The 18119-nt window shown below is 38.4% G+C and overlaps 1 protein-coding gene across 5 annotated transcripts in view; it reads left to right on the forward strand.

Annotated features, from left to right (window-relative positions):
* LOC311059793 (voltage-gated potassium channel KCNC1-like) overlaps positions 1–18105 on the forward strand; it is a gene marked incomplete at both ends in the record, with an annotated part of 52321 nt that extends 34216 nt beyond the window's left edge. For 3 of the 5 annotated variants that reach the window (XM_084077857.1, XM_084077855.1, XM_084077859.1), the window contains one exon: positions 6870–7024. In XM_084077857.1, the coding sequence (XP_083933983.1) occupies positions 6870–7024 (155 nt within the window). Of the gene's footprint in view, positions 1–682; positions 704–6869; positions 7025–12393 lie in introns of those variants that run through there. The other 2 variants (XM_084077856.1, XM_084077858.1) reach the window with 2 other exon arrangements.
* Between the last annotated feature and the right edge of the window lie 14 nt (positions 18106–18119).

Genomic DNA, 18119 nt, shown 5'->3' on the forward strand with positions numbered 1-18119 from the left:
AAAAGACGTATCCGAGTCTCGTAGAATCGGGAAAAATCGTAGAATCGCGATAATCCGTTCAATAGTTCTTGGCAGTTGAATGTAGGTTGTTTTCGCCAAAAAGCAACAGACAGCAGTGAAAATGGCATTCTTCCAAATCCATTAGAATGGGAGTGAATGTGTTATTTTTTGGGGGGGATCACGTGATTTCCTGCTTCACTGCTTCACCGGGAATCAAATGGTGACTCATAGGTTAGTGAAGAGCGCCATCTAGCGTAAAAACTGAACATGCATCAAAAGACGTCATTGGCGGTGTGGCCGTTGGATTGACATACGTCAAAACACGTCATTGGCAATCAATGAGTTAATATGAATCAGATCACGGTAGTATCATGCAGTATACAGTACGTCCATCTTCATTATCAATGAACAATTTCTTCCGTTTTTCTATCTGGTGTATGGTGCAGAGACATTTAGTTGGAGAGATTTCACTTCCTAGACACAACAGTCAGTCTTCTAGAGTGATTTAGCAAAAAGAAGCAGCAGATTATATTTAAAGGCTGGATAACTGAAATAAATTAAGTTCCATTAACCCACTTTTGAGATCTTTGTTTTGTAAGTATGTTTCATATCATATCAACAATTGTCAACCTCATCCTGTGTTTCATTGTACTGTCTTTGTAGCCCATGTTGTTTCCTGTAGGGTGTGTGTGTGTGTGTGTGTGTGTGTGTGTGTGTGTGTGTGTGTGTGTGTGTGTGTGTGTGTGTGTGCGTGTGCGTGCATGTACTAACCTGTCTACATTTAATACCACTGTACTTTTCACAGTGTCTCTTCATCACAACACTCTGCAAATATGTCAACCGTAGCCAGATTTGTACCATAATTCGGATTAGAAACAATGTATAGTGTATGTAAATGTATGAAATATTTAACAACTTAATAACTTAGATATAATTAACAAGAACATACAAGATAACATTGTGGTGTTTCCCTCTTAAGACATCCCAGGCATGTAGTAGAACGTTGTGGCTTCTGTTGTGGTCCAGAAGCGATCAATAGATCTAATGTAATTGGAGCACACGGCATCTTTAACAAGCTGCCGATCTCATGTAAGAATATGATACAGTATGACACCATAACCTTCTGGTTTCAAGAACAGCATCGGAATGGAGTCAGCAATTCCTGCACTAAAGTCTTTCACACAACACTGCCTACAGTAAAACACTATGAATTTATAAAGTAACCTTACAGAATTTTGATATAAATGTTAAGCATTTATGGACAGGAATGTCAACATAACGTAGATGGCCCAGTTGCTAATTTGTCTTGCACACACACACACACACACACACACACACACACACACACACACACACACACACACACACACACACACACACACACACACACACACACACACACACACACACACACACACACCTGTACATTTTCCAGAATGTGAATTTTCTTGGTGAGAAATCTGGCCAGAATATTTGCTTCTCCTTTTTTCTCAGTCCCCCTGTGTGTGTGAGTGTGTGTTCTGTTTTCCCCTCAGACCATTTATCCCCTCTGTGATTAACACTCATTCTACCATCCCATTCCCAGGCCGCCGGTGCAGTGCAAATGTAACAAAAGTCTGACAGTAGGTAGGTGCTTACACCCTCCAGAGTGTAAATTAAGTGTGAATTTAGGTAGGTAATATTATGTCAACATCAACCACGGTTGACGGGGAGACTTACTTGTTTTCCCTGATGGGGAATCCCAGAGCGGACTTGCTCAACGCCAAGCCTTCTGGTGATTTTGCTGTGAAGCAGTGAGCAGACCCTCTCGTAGGCTGCATCATCTAATAAGTCTGGTTGGTACAGTATCTATGTTATCTCTGCAGCAGGCTTAAAGCTACAGTCTGTAAGTTTAATGCCTGTCCCAACAGAGAGAGGTAGCCTAATCACGACAATGTCCGAACTACAATAAAGACACCTCCAGTGTCCAATCCGGTGCGCCGTCTGCATTGAATAACTTTGTTGACATTGTCAACCAGTACTGTAGGTGTCCTATACCAACACCGGGGTGGAATTGTCTAAAGTGGAAGAGTAGGGAGACCGCCCCCAACCACTTCAGATGTGCTACGGTTACTATTGTGTTAACACGCGGTACGATTCACAATGGTTAAAATAACTTTATTCTTTAAAGTAAGTCACGGATTGTAGCTTTAAGAACTGTGACTATTTACGCAGTAATGTCTGGAATGTTAATTTAACACTTAAGGGTGTAAAAATTCACCTGGGTGCCATTTTAATATTTTCTGCGTTAAATCAACACTTGAGAATTCACTGTGCCTAGAGCAGAGTAGCGCTGTCTGAAAACCAGAAGCCTAATATCCCCCTTGGGCAAGCGGGATTCAGCTCTGGCTGAGCGGTAGATGGTTGGTGTCCCACGCGGGAGACCCAGGTTTGAATCCGGGTTGCCATAGCTGCACAAACAAATGATTTATTAATCAATGACGCTTGGCTACGCTGTAGCTGACCAAACATGTCATTTAAATGTCAGATGAAAATTATCTTCCTCTCATTACATTGATTTTCATCAGCTTCATCAGCTTAACTTACATGTGATATTTTTCTCGTGTTCCACTTGACATGTTGCAAATTATTTGTATGTTCAACAGTGTCAATGAGAATCCATACTTACACACTATAAGCAAGAAGGCCTTCGTTTTGGATATAAAAGGACTTACAGTATGTTATAAGTAACAGGGCCTCCCCGAGCGCTGCACTATGGCTGCTCAGTGCTCCCTAGTATGGGTGAAATACAGAGGAGGAATTTCACCAAAGTAATCAAATCAAAAGCCAGATTTATGCTCTCTTAAGAATTTTATTTTGGATTTAGTCTTTAGAAACATCATTGATAATATTCATACGGTAGCCATTTTATTATTATGTCATACTCCGAGGGCTTAATTTCCCACCCCCTGAAGAGCAAAATGGCCGTCATGTGAATATGGTTTATAGATTTGAGCTACAGTATATATATTTGAGATTTCATTGGAAGTGAGCCGTGTGTTCCTTTTCTCTTCCTCTTTCTCCCTTCCTCTCTCATATTTTTGCATGCTGCATGCTGATATCTGCTTAGCACCGAGAGAAGATCCAATGGAATTGCTGGGTAGTATAAAAAGCTATTGGTGTAAGCTTGATAGAAGGGTTCCCCAGCCCTGCTTTTTGAGCACTGCAATGTTTGATACATACTTCAAACCCAGAGGGCATTCGTCATCATTAGTCAAAGGTAGCGCACAACAAATCCTCAATACTCTTAGTGCTGAAAGGGAACCAAAAGCTGGCAAACAACATTGGTGACAATTAATCCTGTCCAAGACGTGTGTATTGATTCCATCAACTGAGAGTAACTTGTAACTTTTCAATTACTCTCAAATGAGCTGTGGGAACATTAGCAGAACAGTTTGGAAAACAACACTGTATTGAATTATTGGAACCATGTGGGCCATCCTTCCAAGCCTAAAGTGCTGACGTGTTGGTGCTTATGAAGATTGTTCATTTACAGTGATTAAGACCTTGAAACTGTTTAAAAGTAATTTACATTATCAACACACTGCCAGTGTTCTAATATGAATGTCTATAAGGCCTTACCAGTTCAAACCAAACTGAATTGACTGCAGTAGTTGTCACTTAGGTCTTGTTTTAAACAGTTTTAACAGTAAAGTAGAATATTCATTTATTTCACTTCTAAAATTGAAATGTCAGTATATTAAACAGCTAGAGAGAGAGAAGGTCCGCACACTGTCTTAATGCTCCCAGAAAAAATATTTTATTTTATGCAGCGGTTAAAAAACACAATGTTTTGGCCTATGTGGCCTTCGTCAGGTATACTCTAGTATATTAAACAGCCCCTTTGATTCACGCCATTGTAAATATAAATGAAAAAGTATATTGACTGTATTAAGTACACAATACACCTAGGAAGCAAAAAGTATATGTGAATCATCGCGGTCCTACAGTATGTTGCTACAATGTTTATCACTAATGGTAAATGTCTTAAAACACCGATTAGAGAACCACTTAAACCCTATAGGCTACTTAGTCGACCGGATAGGCCCCTTCCTGTCTTCACTCTAAACTAAATACCTTTGACAAAAATAGCCGATCTTCATGATCGACTATTGAATAATGAATAATATGGGGTTGGGTTAAGTGCGACCTGAGCATCTTTCAGTCTTGTGAGGGGATTTATATTGTTGCTGCCGAACCTCGTATCTCCTTATTTAAACTTGATGTTTTTTCGTAGATGAATGCCCTGCTTGTGTCTCACAAAAGTGGTTCAGGCCATCACAACTTGTGAGATTTAAATTGAACCCATTAAAACCGGGAAAGCATCTGTGCCATCTTAGATTTTAGCGTTGGCTATTCAAAAATAGCAGATCTACAAGCTCACAGCGAGCTTGTACATCTGCTATTTTTGACATTTTGAAAGTGTGAGAACTACTGATTTAGATGGCATTTGTAGAATCGACCTCAGGTCTTAATGGGTTAAACAAATAATAATAATAAAGGAATCGTTTTGGACTGAAGAGGTTTCCAGTCGACAGCAACGATATACTGTATAAGGGATTAATGTACAGTGAGGTGGTTATTATTGAAAAAGGACGGATGCAAAGCAGAGGTCCTGCTTCGCCCTGAAGGGATTCATTTTCCAATAACGACTTCCTCACTGTACATTATGCCACTTATTACATGGCTACTTATGAACAAAATCAATAATTTGACATGGGATATTGATTTAAAATGATTATATTAGCTTACAAGCTTTGCTCCGATAGCAGCGCAAACAGAGGCAGTGCCACCGGTCTGTTATTGAGAACGGCTGGTCTGCTATCAGGAAATAACCGCACAGTGCCTTGACTGACCAATCAGAATACAGCATTCGACAAGACAGCGAAATAATAAAATAGATAAACGTGTATAAGAATATTCAGGTTTTCTCTGAATGGGAAACTACTGTAGCTGAACTTTAGCACTGGAACAGCAGCTCAGTTGTCCATGCAGTGTTGTAGAAATGTTCGTGTGGCATGCTGCTTCTACGCAAGACCAGAAAACATTTTATTCATCAATATTTCACAGAGTTGCCTACAGGACTAATGTGCCTGAGCCAGTCGGAATAAAAAGAGAGGACCTTTATTTATGGTGACGTTTAATGTACAGTGGTGAAGTTGCACCGCCACTGTGCACCACAACGTTGCCATAGGGAAGTTTCTAGTTTTCCATTTCAGCAAGAAGGCGCAAAGGTCATCGTATTGTACTAATTGGTGTTGTTTTGTTGTCGTCTGTCTGTGACTGTGTGTTCCTTAAGATGGTTGGAGATTGGCCATAAATACACTCTATGAATTAGTGATTCGGTGTGCCACAAGCAATTGTTGCGATCAATTAGAAAATTAGATCTGCTAACACATTGTTAACCACTTGAACCACGGCATCCCTATTCTGTGGGGATCTTTCGCCAAAAATAGCAGGACTACAAGCTCACAAGCTTGTGAGCTTGCAGTGATTTGGTGTAAATGACGTAAAAAAGTGGTCCAAGTACAGTTACAACTCGGGTCCGTTTCACTAAGACTTGAGGGTTTAAGTGGTTAACACATACCGTGCTGCTCCACCCATTCTTGCTTGGTTCGCCATTGTTAGGGCAGCAAATACTACCTACCAATGGTGTTTCCTACTACACTTGACTCAACAGCACTTCAACACGGCATTACAACCTCTGGCCACTGATACAGGGGGAGTTCAACGTGTGCATGCTTTGTCCTGTGTTTACACACTTAAATATACAGAGGGAAATGACACATAGGTATAAGCGGTAAGTGTATTACTGTATGTCCTCTTATGCATCATTTATTTAGCTTCAGAATCACTTTCAGTGCAGGATATTGTCAGTGAAGCACCCTGTTTGACTGTGTGTCGTTTCCCACTGTATATAAAACAGTGAACTGATCTCCATTACAGGATATGATTACCGGCAACAGGAAGTGATGTTGAATGTGGCAGGGAGGTTGTTTTTGTGTTGGCCATATGAAGTTGTCAACAACAGCAATAGCTTAACAAAACAACAACTTTTTTTATCTCCATATTTATTTATTCTGAAAATACTAAATCAAATTGAAGACAATTTAAAAATGAAATGATAAAAGAAAATGGCTGTAAATGTTTTTTAATTAGGCTCATCAACCGTCAAACTTCATTTGGTCAACACTTGTGAGTCGGATCTAAACATGGTGTATTTGCTACTGTGTTGTCTAATACTGTATGCTTCTGGCCACATGGTTGTCTAAAACACCTGCACATACTGTAGCATTTGTTTCAGTTCATATTGTAAAATGTTGGGTGCTTTATTCAACTGGCCATCTGTGTGTTAAAATCCTAAATATCTTGAAAACCGTTTGCTTTTCTGTTTTGAGAAGAAGAAAAGAAATGAATGACATAAATCATAACTCGCATTTTCTTGTTTTGTCCTGTCTTGTCTCTATGTCTGTCCTTGTCTGTCCTTTAAATGTCTTGAACATGTTATGATTTTACAACATTCTACATTTTTTACTCTCAAATTGTTCTATTCTCTGACATACTCCTTTTAATTTGTAAACCATCTGATAACACGCTCATGTTCACGTTTCAATACTATGTAACCACCATTTAACACTAATCAACCTCAATATGTCCACCCCCCCTGGCTATATTGTCATTAAACGTACAAACTTATCAACTATGATTTTCTTTTACTTCATTTTGGACATGATCTACAATAATAATTCCAACTGTACACAAAAAAATTCAACAAAAATAAACCTTAATCCCACGGTCTCAATCCAATGTTTAACTCTCACTCCCTGAAGCGACTGGCTATGAGAAATCTCGCAGTTTGAATAACATATCGGGAATGGCTGGGTCAGCCCTGCGCCTCACTCCCATCACTAGCGCGCCCTTTGAAACCTATGAGACTCCAGGACAACTGCGCAGATGCCGATCCCCCATCCCCTCCATTTTGTAGCTGAAGAGAGGTTCACTAATAGGATGTTGAAAGATCCAGTGGATTAGCTATGGACAGAAAGCACTCATACCTCCATTAGAGTTGTACACAAAAACACGATGCGCGAAAGCAATAGCAATAACTCAACATGATCTTGAATGTAGAGAGAATGACCTCTTGTCTTGTTGTGAATACAGTGGTTTATGATGCATGCACCAGGTTAGCTGATGATGGGGTCACATAAAAAAGTTTAGCTTTAAAAGAAATATACTTTTAGGTTGAATTCCTAAGAGAAATATATATAAATAGAATACATATTTGAAATGGGTAGGAAAAAGAAATAGGACATCGTTAAAGCTAAGTAATAAGAACATTATGAAAACACGTGCACAGTTTTAAAGTTATTAAGTTTTAAAACTTAGCATTAAGTGTGTAGATTTACATCTGTTTTGTGCTTTCTGGACCAAACCACACTTAATTCACACTGAATGCTGTCCAGAGATATGATAATGACACAATTAATTTAGCCAAAGAACAAAATACATTGCAGACTCTGGTGATAGTAAATAGTTTTTTTTGTTTTTTTTGCATTGTCACCTGTGAATATTAATGTATGTACAGTATAAACACCATTTTGGTATTCCTCTTCAGCTCATAGGAAACATAACCTGGCCCTGTGTCCCTAGAATTGAGCTTGACATTAAGAACTACTGTACCTTCAACTCTTCATTTTTTTCATTGTAATGCCATGCAAAATGATTTTGTTGATCGATAGTAGCAATGTCAGTGCAAAAAAAGAAAAGAAAAAGAAACATATTGCTATATGATCCCAAACGGGCCCGTTCAAATGGTAGTTACCTCACAAGAAAGAGTTAATTATAAATTTCGAATAAGGACAGTTGTGCAAATAAAAACTAGCAGGACTTGGAGGAGAATTGAGAGAATGAAAATGTTGCATATACATACATATATATATATATATATATACTGTATATATATATATATATATATATATATATATATATATATATATATATATATATATATATATATATATATCCACTTAAAATTTTACTACAAAGATTTCTACAAGTACAAAAACAATTACTTATAAAGTTGTATAGATGAGAGCAATTCAAATTATATATTGTATTAGTTATCACCAATACAAGCACTTTACTAACAGTTGTTTCTTTGCTAACCTTTAAAACAATGAGCTTGCATGTGTGGATTCTACATAAGACATGATCCATAGTACCAAACATAAGCATTACCTTTATCAAACAAACTGCAGGTAATTTTAACCCAGCGTGGACTGACCATTCATCAAAAACCTTTTCTAACAGTAGATGTTTAGTTTTTCTAAATATCTGTTCTGCTTCTTTTGTCACTTTTTCTATGATTTAAGAAAAGAAAAAAAACATTTTCATTGTTTTTTTCCCTGCTCTATCATTTTGATACAGGCTAAAAAAGCGAGAGATGAATAAACAAGCCACCATTTATTCAAAGCTTTTAAAAGACTCGCTTTAAGTAATTTGATTAATTTCAATACCCCCGCCCCCCTCCCCCGGTCTTCTCTCAGATTGCAATCGTCATAAAAATAGATGATTATGTCATGAACGCAAAAAAAGTTGAATATATATATAATTATACACATACTCATATATGCAATATACATGCAATATTACATGCTGGAAACATGCTGTGCACATACATATGTAAATATGCAAATCTATTTTTAATCTTGAATGTGCACAGATTTAATAGGCAATCTACCTATTATCTTTAATTTAGATGTTCACAGTCTAAATGTCTTGACAGTATTACAATGACATGAGCCATTTGTCTTGTTCTGATTCAAGTCGGTCTTGTCTTACTGGTCTTAAATATTTTTTTGATGTTGTAGCTGCCATTTTTTAATTTTATAACAGTAATATTTTAGTTTTGTAATAGTTTTATATTTTCATGTGTATTGGTAATGTGTATTTCATTGTAAGGAATGAATGTTTCTGTACCAATGTCTATTTAACAAAAAATTGTCAACAAAGGTCTGTTCTATTTCTCTGTTCTCTAAGTTCTCTAACAAAAATGTAGCTTGACTTATGTCCCCAACCATGGGGAAAAAAAGTTGTATGTGCTTTAGAACTAACAAACAATTCTTCAAAAGTATACATACTTGGTACTTTCATACTTTGTAAAAGAGAAACAATCCATTCCAGTATCCTTAATCTAGCAGTGTTTATACAATCAGAAAAGTGTTTGCCATTTTATCACAAAACCTTTGTGCTTCCAGATGACCTGAATTTAGGTATGCAGTATCAAGATTTAGGATATAAGCCAGGACCTGACTTGAATGTTAATGTGACAAATAACATGTACAACAATGAATTTACATGTTTATAAAAGTTCAAGTTATGGTTATCTCAGTAAGAGTAGATCCTATCCTATGCTAACACTAGATGACATAGTGCTTGCTCATAGTGAAATATTGAGTCAACAATTTCTTTCAGATATTTATACAGCCCAATGCAATATTTACTAGTGTCATATTTTGTGCTTTTTGAAGATATTGCACAACATATCAGGATTCTAGATTGTACACAATATTGGACTTGATTCATAAAGCTGATGGAAATTGTTGTCTCAGCATAAAGTTAACATTCTTGCTAGCATCAGTTCTCTCAGTGTTCAAAACCTCCTTCGACTTTTTGAATGCACATGGATGCTGTTTGATCTTAAGTGCAATGTGGATGATACTGTTTGAATGCTACTGGTATGCCAGTATACTTGGACTATACTATTTTCTTTTCTTGTTGTTGTTGAAGTCAAGGAAAATGTCAAATTATGTGATTGATAATGATCAGTTGCATTGCATTCACAACATGAAACATGATGAAAATACTGATGTCTTCATGGTAGCAATTTAATGTATCAAATGCGGTGAAGATAATTTTGTTTCTGTAGACATTTCACATTGTTGTGCCCAATTAAATTCACCTAGGACACTTTGAAATAAACATTGTTTAAAGAAACAAAAATAATCCGATGTTGAAAGTGCCTCTATGAGGCCCCTGTTGGCTGCAATGTCAATTGAAGGGTGATTTATACTTGGTTGCGCGCCAGGGTCCTACACTGAAAATAGTCAATCTACAAGCTCATAATCTGCCACACTGCAAGCTTTCAGGTCTGCGGTGCATGTCGACACCGGCGCGCAAACAAGTACAAATCAGTGGTAAGGAACTCATGCAAGTAGCTAGATTTACCTAGCTCCACATTCAAAGTGATGCTTGATAAGTCAATAGTTAAAACTGAACATGTACATATCTGTATCTACACACGTGAATATATTAAACTCATATAAAATACATTTTTGATGTATACTTTTGTCAGTGGGGGCTTGGGGTTCATGTCGGTTCTACCATAAAATAATCCATTGTTATAGGTTTTGTCTCCTTAAAAGGCAGATGGCTGGATGTGGTTGAATATTTCATAAACAACTGCAACATGAGCTGACAAATAGAACATTTCCATGTAAATAGGCATTGTACCTGTTCCAAAAAGTATTTTGGGATCTATTGTTTTCAAATAATGTAGCTTTTCATATTTTTTTATCAAATTGACTGATGCTAGTGGCATAACTTTATTGATCTTGTACATTTATAGATAATAAATAATTGTTTTCTTTCAGGTTATGCTATGGTTCTGACTTGTTTATTTGGGTAACAATTTACTTTATGGAGTAAAATAGGCCTACAGCATATATGAATACATAAATACATGCTGCTATTCTGTGTTTTGTTTTGGTTTGATTCACTCTGGTTTGAACATTAAGCAGTCATCACATTAGAATTATACAAAGTGCAGTGATAAATAAACTTAACCAAAATGTACATTGAGTGCAAATGTGTACTGAAGTCACAGTCTTTTATAATATCTGTGAAACATAAGTTTCACAGAGATATAATAACTTTTTGTTCTTGCATTTTGTTGAGCATGTTTCTCTGCATTACAGAAGCCTTTCTCCTTACGTGTCTTTTACAATGGACAATGATAAATGAAGAGGGACATGAATGGAAGAACAGTTGAGAAGAGATGAAATAATAGAAATGAGAAGCATACTGTTTTCCTCTTTTTCTTTCCAGGGTTGTTGTGTGTTCCATATTCACACTCATTGGACTGCATTCAAAGTGTTTAACCTAACCCATAGCCATTGCGTACCGAGCACATGCTGCGAGAATTCTTTGCCGTAACTGTAGGCAATTGAAACTTTGGCCTGCTGTTGGTGACAAGTATTTACCTGACTGGATGCTCTGCTTGCACTTACTGCACATGCAGTGCAGTACTGTGTGACGCTACTGTACACTCTCTTAAGACGGTGTCATTGTATGGTAGTGTTCTACTACAGTATATGCTATGTGCAGGACAGTAATTCTTCTTTGGGGTGTGTGAAACGTTCATGGGTAGATTTGTGTGTACAGTGTATTGTATGTCTATCATTAAGCTGTTGTCCCATACTGTACATGTGTCAAACAAATGCAGATATTTATTTTGTGCTCGCACGCACACATGCACACACACTGTAATGACTAACTATTCAACTCTTGGTTTTCTATCTTTAAAAAAAAAAAAAGTACCTGTTTAGTACAAGCTTTTCCATAGTTCAACTAAACATTACTTACACTATGTATTAATTTAGAATTTAATTTAGTTGGAGAGTGGAGAACATGTGGTGTTGGTTGGCTGGTTGGTGTCTTGTTTCTTTCAGCTTGTTGTCACAGATAAAAACCTAATATATGCTTTGTCGCGCTCCGAGAACGGCCAAGAACAGCCGACCTACTGTATAAGCTCACAACGCGCCACATTCACGATGCATTGTGAGCTTGTAGGTGGGCTAATCTCAGCGCGAGACGAAGTATGAATCAGGCTTAACACTGCTGTGATTGATTTTACGTGAGACACTTGATGTGCCTATACCATGTATCATTATGTTGCGGGTAGCCTGTTACTGTAGTTGTACTAGAAATGTCAATGCAATTCAAAATTGTGCATTTCATTCTCACATGCACAGTTAAGCAGCAGTGCACAGGTAATGCTAATCCCCAATTATTTCCCTATTGTGCATTTTGTATTAGTAACATTGAAGAACAAAAAAAAACATATTGAAATAATTTGATGGACGTTCATGTAACTGGCTAGATTCTATTATAAAAAACAGATATAACTGTCAATTGACGTGAAAGATTGGTTTATATTAGTTGAACACTGCTATAAATCAATCTAAGCATGAATGCTAACCGCTAATTAATGTCAATATATTAGGTTGACATAGCATAATTTTTCCCTGTCCTTATGAATTGAATATTAATAGATTTCTGTTCTTGTCTTCACAGTGTTAAGTTTCTAGCATTCGCCTTTTCTCTAAAGAAGAGTCAGTTACCGGTAATCACAAATTAGCGGCGTGGAGCCACATAAGTGACATGTGACACGGATCGACAGTTTAAAGGAGATCTATGGCGTGACAAGAGAGAGACCAGAAGGTAATCACGAAGGAAAAAAAACCCAACAAAACAAAAGAAAAAAGAAAACGTGGTTTGCTCTTCACGTTGTTACCAAAGCAGCCTCTCAAAACTCTGGCCACACCTTTTGACAACCGTCTGACCAATTTGTCTTTTGTTTTTCTCGACAAACTGACTGAGCATTGCACTGACACACTTTGGAGAGAAATTTACTCCCAAATAACACATTCCAGATGACATCACTATGACATCGTTATGTTTGCCACCTTGTACGATGATCAACCACCATCTGTTGTGCTGATCAGCTGAGCAAAGATTCCGAACAACCACATGGCTCCACAAAGGACTGAATGAACAATGTAGCATCTCTGCTAACATACTGTAGCATTTGTTGGCTGGGAAATAACTTGACTTTCCAGTCAGTTTGAAGAAAGGAATTTATGCATTGAAAGGATTTTTTTTAGATGTCATCTTTCCTCTTGGATTCCTTAACATATACTGTAGGCTACATGAGAGACAATGGATCAGCCTTTCTCATCAAAACCCTTAACATTCCAAAAAATGTGTCAGATTCTGTGAAAAAAACAATATAAGTCAGTGACTTAACATGCACATGCACATGCACATGCGGATCATTATAATAGCCATCCTTCCAAGTTTGTAACAGTTATCATTAAACCTAAGTCTTCCATTTACTTCCATGAGATTAAGAATACTGCCATCCTTACTGCCACACTTAATCAAGACCATCAAAAGCACTTGTGACCGTCAACAAAAAGCACATGTACAGTAGCATCAGCTCAGACCAAGTCAGTCATGTTCAGATTCACAGGAGCATTCACAAAAGCTAAATGGTGGGCAAAGCCTTATTCATTATGTCTCTCATGTACCAATGTGTACTTTCCCATAAAATCGATGTGAGACACCAAAAATGTCCAGTGGCATGCACTTGCTGAATGAGCTTTGTGTGATGTAATATAGAGTAGGACAAATATTCCATTTTAAGGTGAAGTTTGAACACACTTGTTGATACTGCCATTGCTTCTGTTTGGTACTAAGTAGAAAATGTAATTCCTCTTACAGAAGTGAATAGTAAGTCCTTAAACTGCCTCTAGTTAACCCCTTTCCTTAAGCACATGTAAAAAAGAAAGAAAAGCAGTCATGTGTGACTGACATTCTGCTCACATCAATCATGCCAGAACGAGACAAAGCTCAAAGCCCAGAGACCACTATCCCTCTTTTGCTTAAAAAGAGGGACATGGGCCTGCTTAAATTACAGTGCACAGGATGCCTCTACCACAAGGACATTCTTGAAGTGTCCAATTAGCTGGCTACCCTCTGTTGTGATTGAGAAAAAGGGACCAATCGGGCAAGCGATCCCCAAGACACAAAAGGCCTACACTGCCAATCAGGCACGAGAAACCCTCCTATATATATACTGCCCCATTCCTCTCTTGTCCCCTCGTGCTGCCAACGACTGCTTCAAGGGCAAGTCTAGCCTACGTCAAGATGAGGATGGCCCACAGAGGAGACCATGAGCTACACAGGCAACCCAGAAGAAATGGACCTACAGGAAAAGTGTGTGGGGGTGGGAGTAGGAAGTGTACAAAGAGAACAAATCTATATTTTGATAAACAAATCAACTATGAATGGCTTCAGAGGAAGGTCATTGGAAGAAAGAGGCCGGATTGTGAGGGAAGGAGAAAAAAAAAGAAAATTCCGATGCAGAGTTGTGAATTGTGAATTTGGGATCCCGGAAGGGAGTCAAAGTCACAGGGGAAAAGAGGTTTTTGCGAGGGGTGAGAGTCATCATCCCCACGAGCACTGGAAACCAATGTTTGTAATTTAGAAAGCCCAACAAGCAATGACAGACTCATGCGTGCAAAGAAAGACACGCGGGTCAACTAAAGATGGACGCTGAGATAAACAAATGAAGAAGAAGAAGAAAAAAAAAAGAATGCATTTTTTGTAACTTTGTTTACCAGCATGACTACTCTGCATGACTGTCTTTTCTGCAAGCCCTTAGTTGAAGACAAGGGTGCTAGAGATACAAAAAATATATATAAAATGAATTTAAAAAATGTTATATGCAATTAATGTTTAAAAAAAAAAGATTATAATGAAAGAGAAGAGCTATATTTTGTTTTGAAAAGTTGAAAAAAAAATGTGAATATTGAAAACCTGTATGTTTGCAAAGTACACCCTGAACTATGTTTAGTTTGATGAAATCTCTCTGCTACTACTGCCCCACAATCCTGTCCTCATTCCGACATTTTGGACCCCTGCCATTGCCATTGGTTTTCGTTTATTGCGTTGTGATACTTATGCATTGAGCAGCGTATTTTCACCACTACCACGTATTCAATCAGAAGACCTACCTATAGGACTGGAGATGTTCCCCTCTGTTATCACCTGCAAACTACACGTTCTCCTCCCTTGATTCATTTTTGCACAACTGTCGTAGCAGCAGCACTTGTACAACATCAGCTCTCTACTATACAGGAGCTTTACTGGTCGACAGTTATCAGTGGTGGACAAAGTACGCAACCCCAGTACTTGAGTCAAAGTATAGATACTCCTGGACAAATATGACGCAACTACACGTTAAAGTTTCTCTGTCAAACGTTGTACTTGAGTTAAAGTAGTCCAATACTTAAAAAAAAAAATGCTTCAGTATTCAAAGGACAAAATACAACGTACATTTTGTTTCTGATATTTTAGACATGCATCTTTTAGATGCATGTCTTTTTCAGATCTACAAGCTTGCGTTGTGAGCTTGTAGATCTGCTATTGTCACTAGAAATAGGGCATAAGTGATTAATTCATAATGTACTATTTCACTTCCTAGAAATTAGTTAAAAGTAAAATATTTGTCTTTGAAATGTGGTGGAAAGTATCCAAAAATACAAACACTCAAGTAATGTACAGATGGTAAAAAAAAATACTTAACTACAGTACTCAAGGACATTTACTGAGTTACTCTCCACCAGTGCTGGGCGATAATTCTAAAAAGCTTGCTTTTTTCCTTTGGCAATAATATACATGAACCTTCATATGATTGTAGCAGGGCAAACGGAGCTCCACGCGGCCATCTCCTATGCCTAATTGTCTAGAGATTCGTAAAGTCTTTGGATGTCCCGTGGCAGTTTTTTTTTTGCTGGGATAGGCAGTCCTCTTCCACTGCTCCTCAGGAGGGACGTGGTGGGAGTCAAAGTTGAAGTACATCCAATCAGAATCCATTGATTGTTCAAGAGAGATACTGTAATGGCCAATAGTCAAGAGAGATTTCAGGTTTGCATGATGGAACCAACTGCCATTCCCAAAGTGTGTGTGTCTTATAAAGGACTCAGGTGTGTTGACGGTGTGTGTGGATGTAGGTGGTTTTCTCATTTATTTTTCTTCCATAATAGAAATTCTACTATATAGATAAAGATAATGTGAACACCTCACAGTGATATGTATAAAAAAAAGCGCATGCATTATGATTTGATTGTCACTCTCTTGAGGAGTGGGGAGGGGGGGCAATCCTGACATTACGTACCCCTTAAACTCCCTTTCGTTGTTACTCATGACTCCAGTCCCGATAACTATTAACACTGTGCCGTGTTGTAGAGCAGCAACGTCTTCCTTCGAGAGACAACTGAACACTACTCACACTCTAACGGTGTCAGCATGGGTGTGTAGAGGTAGCTCGTATGTGTTGTTTTTAGGTGGTTAGGTCTTGCATCCGCCATTAATCTCATGGTGTTGCCGTCGTCCCATTGGCTCGTTGGCAGCTCGCCGCAGCACTCGACGAAGTCATGCGGGGCATCCCCCATATATAACGACGCAGAGCTTCCAAACTGATGTCATTGAAGTACTTTATAAATAGAAAGAGGGAAGGAATTGGTTGACAGATGCCAGTGGCCACCCGAGTGGAAATTAAAGGGTAGCGTAGAAATATATGTATCAAGACGTCCCACTGTTGAGCAGGTCGGGTCGTACATGGTGGCTCTCCGAGTATCTCGTCTGTGGTTGGTCATCCGTGAGAGTGTTTGAACGCCCTGGCTGGTCCAGGGCTAACCTGAAGCCTAATCTATACTTTGTCGCACAGACTCGCACAACCTTAATGCTTTTCAGTTGGAAACCTGATATTTTCGTCAAGTGACACGGTCGCACGGCAACGTATATGTTAGCACTTAGGCAGCTGTTAAGTGGGCCTCAGTCCATGTACCAGGTTGCATTAGAACTTGAGGATCACCAGTAGACAAGACTCAGGAGGGTGATATAGACAAGAGACAATTCAAGGGTTTTGTTGGGTCTGCATTGGTTTTACAGGGTCTAGAACTTTTTGTCTACTTGCAAAAAGGGTCAGCGGCAGGATTCTTTTTTTGTTCCCCTTTACCTTTAGAAATGTCGGTTCCTATTTTAGAAGGCATTAAGCCACTTTGGTTTTGGGGGTCACAAAGTGAGGGGTCTATGAATATTTCAGAGGCTAATACCTGATTTTTACTTGGTTGCGCAACGTGCTGTGCACCGAAAATATCAGATCTACAAGTTCAAAGCATGTGAGCTTGTAGATCTGCTATTTTCGCTGCATGACACCCACGCACAACCAAGTACTATAATGGGGCTTTATAACCCAGAATGGTGTGCACACTTGCAAAACTCTGTGCTTCACCTGGCAGTTTGAGATTTTAGCAAAAGTATTGCTGTTTGATTTTGTTTCCGCATCACTGATTGTTGAGTTTGCCATTGCTTCATTCTGTACATTGTGGATTCTCATCCTCACGCCAGGCTGAAAAAGATGTCTTTCCTTTCCTATTGCGTAATACTGCCATTTGATTTTGTCACGTTGAACGGAATGAGATACAATATCGGAGTGCTAAGTCTGTTTTATCCTTTTAAGACTGCTTCTGAACCATTCAGCCTCATTTATGCTTTGACATATACGACCACGTTATTCAACCCGGTTGTACGGTGGAGTATAGATGATGGTTAATGGCAAAGGAGTCGCCATCGGCTGCATAACTCTCACATAACCAAATGAAACAAAAAATATAACTTTATGTGGTCAGAAATTACCACTGTTACACTCAATATTGGTGTGTATAGTTTTCAAAGTACTGTTGCCTGATGCTGTAGTTATTGACAAAGTGTTATGTGGGCTTTATGTGCCATGGTATACCTCCACAAGTCCTACTCCTTTACTTTGTGTGCCTGACATTTTAAAGCTAAAACATTCATGATTTCTGTTTGACAAAGTTCTTTTTGGTTTTCTTTGTTTGAACTGAGGATATGCAATCTGCACCGTTAATGCCACTGATGACTGACTCTTCCCTTTGATTTATGCTAGGTTGTGTGCTATGTCGTGCATCTCAAATAGCAGATCTGCAAGCCGAGGCGTGTTGTGAGCTTGTAGTTTGGCTATCTTTGGTGCGGGACCCCCACACGCAACCCAGCATAATTCAGACTTTACTCTGCGTACACTCTCAGAGTTGCTGATGTTCTGTCATCAGCTCAGATAATTGAAAGCACATCTCTAGTGGCTTCATGACTTGCTAACTGACTTAGTAACCGTGATAACTGACCAAATTTGAATACGAGGCTAACTGGATATG

Source organism: Gymnoscopelus microlampas, assembly GCF_963454915.1.
Source record: "Gymnoscopelus microlampas genome assembly, chromosome: 14".
In the NCBI taxonomy this organism is placed as follows: domain Eukaryota; kingdom Metazoa; phylum Chordata; class Actinopteri; order Myctophiformes; family Myctophidae; genus Gymnoscopelus; species Gymnoscopelus microlampas.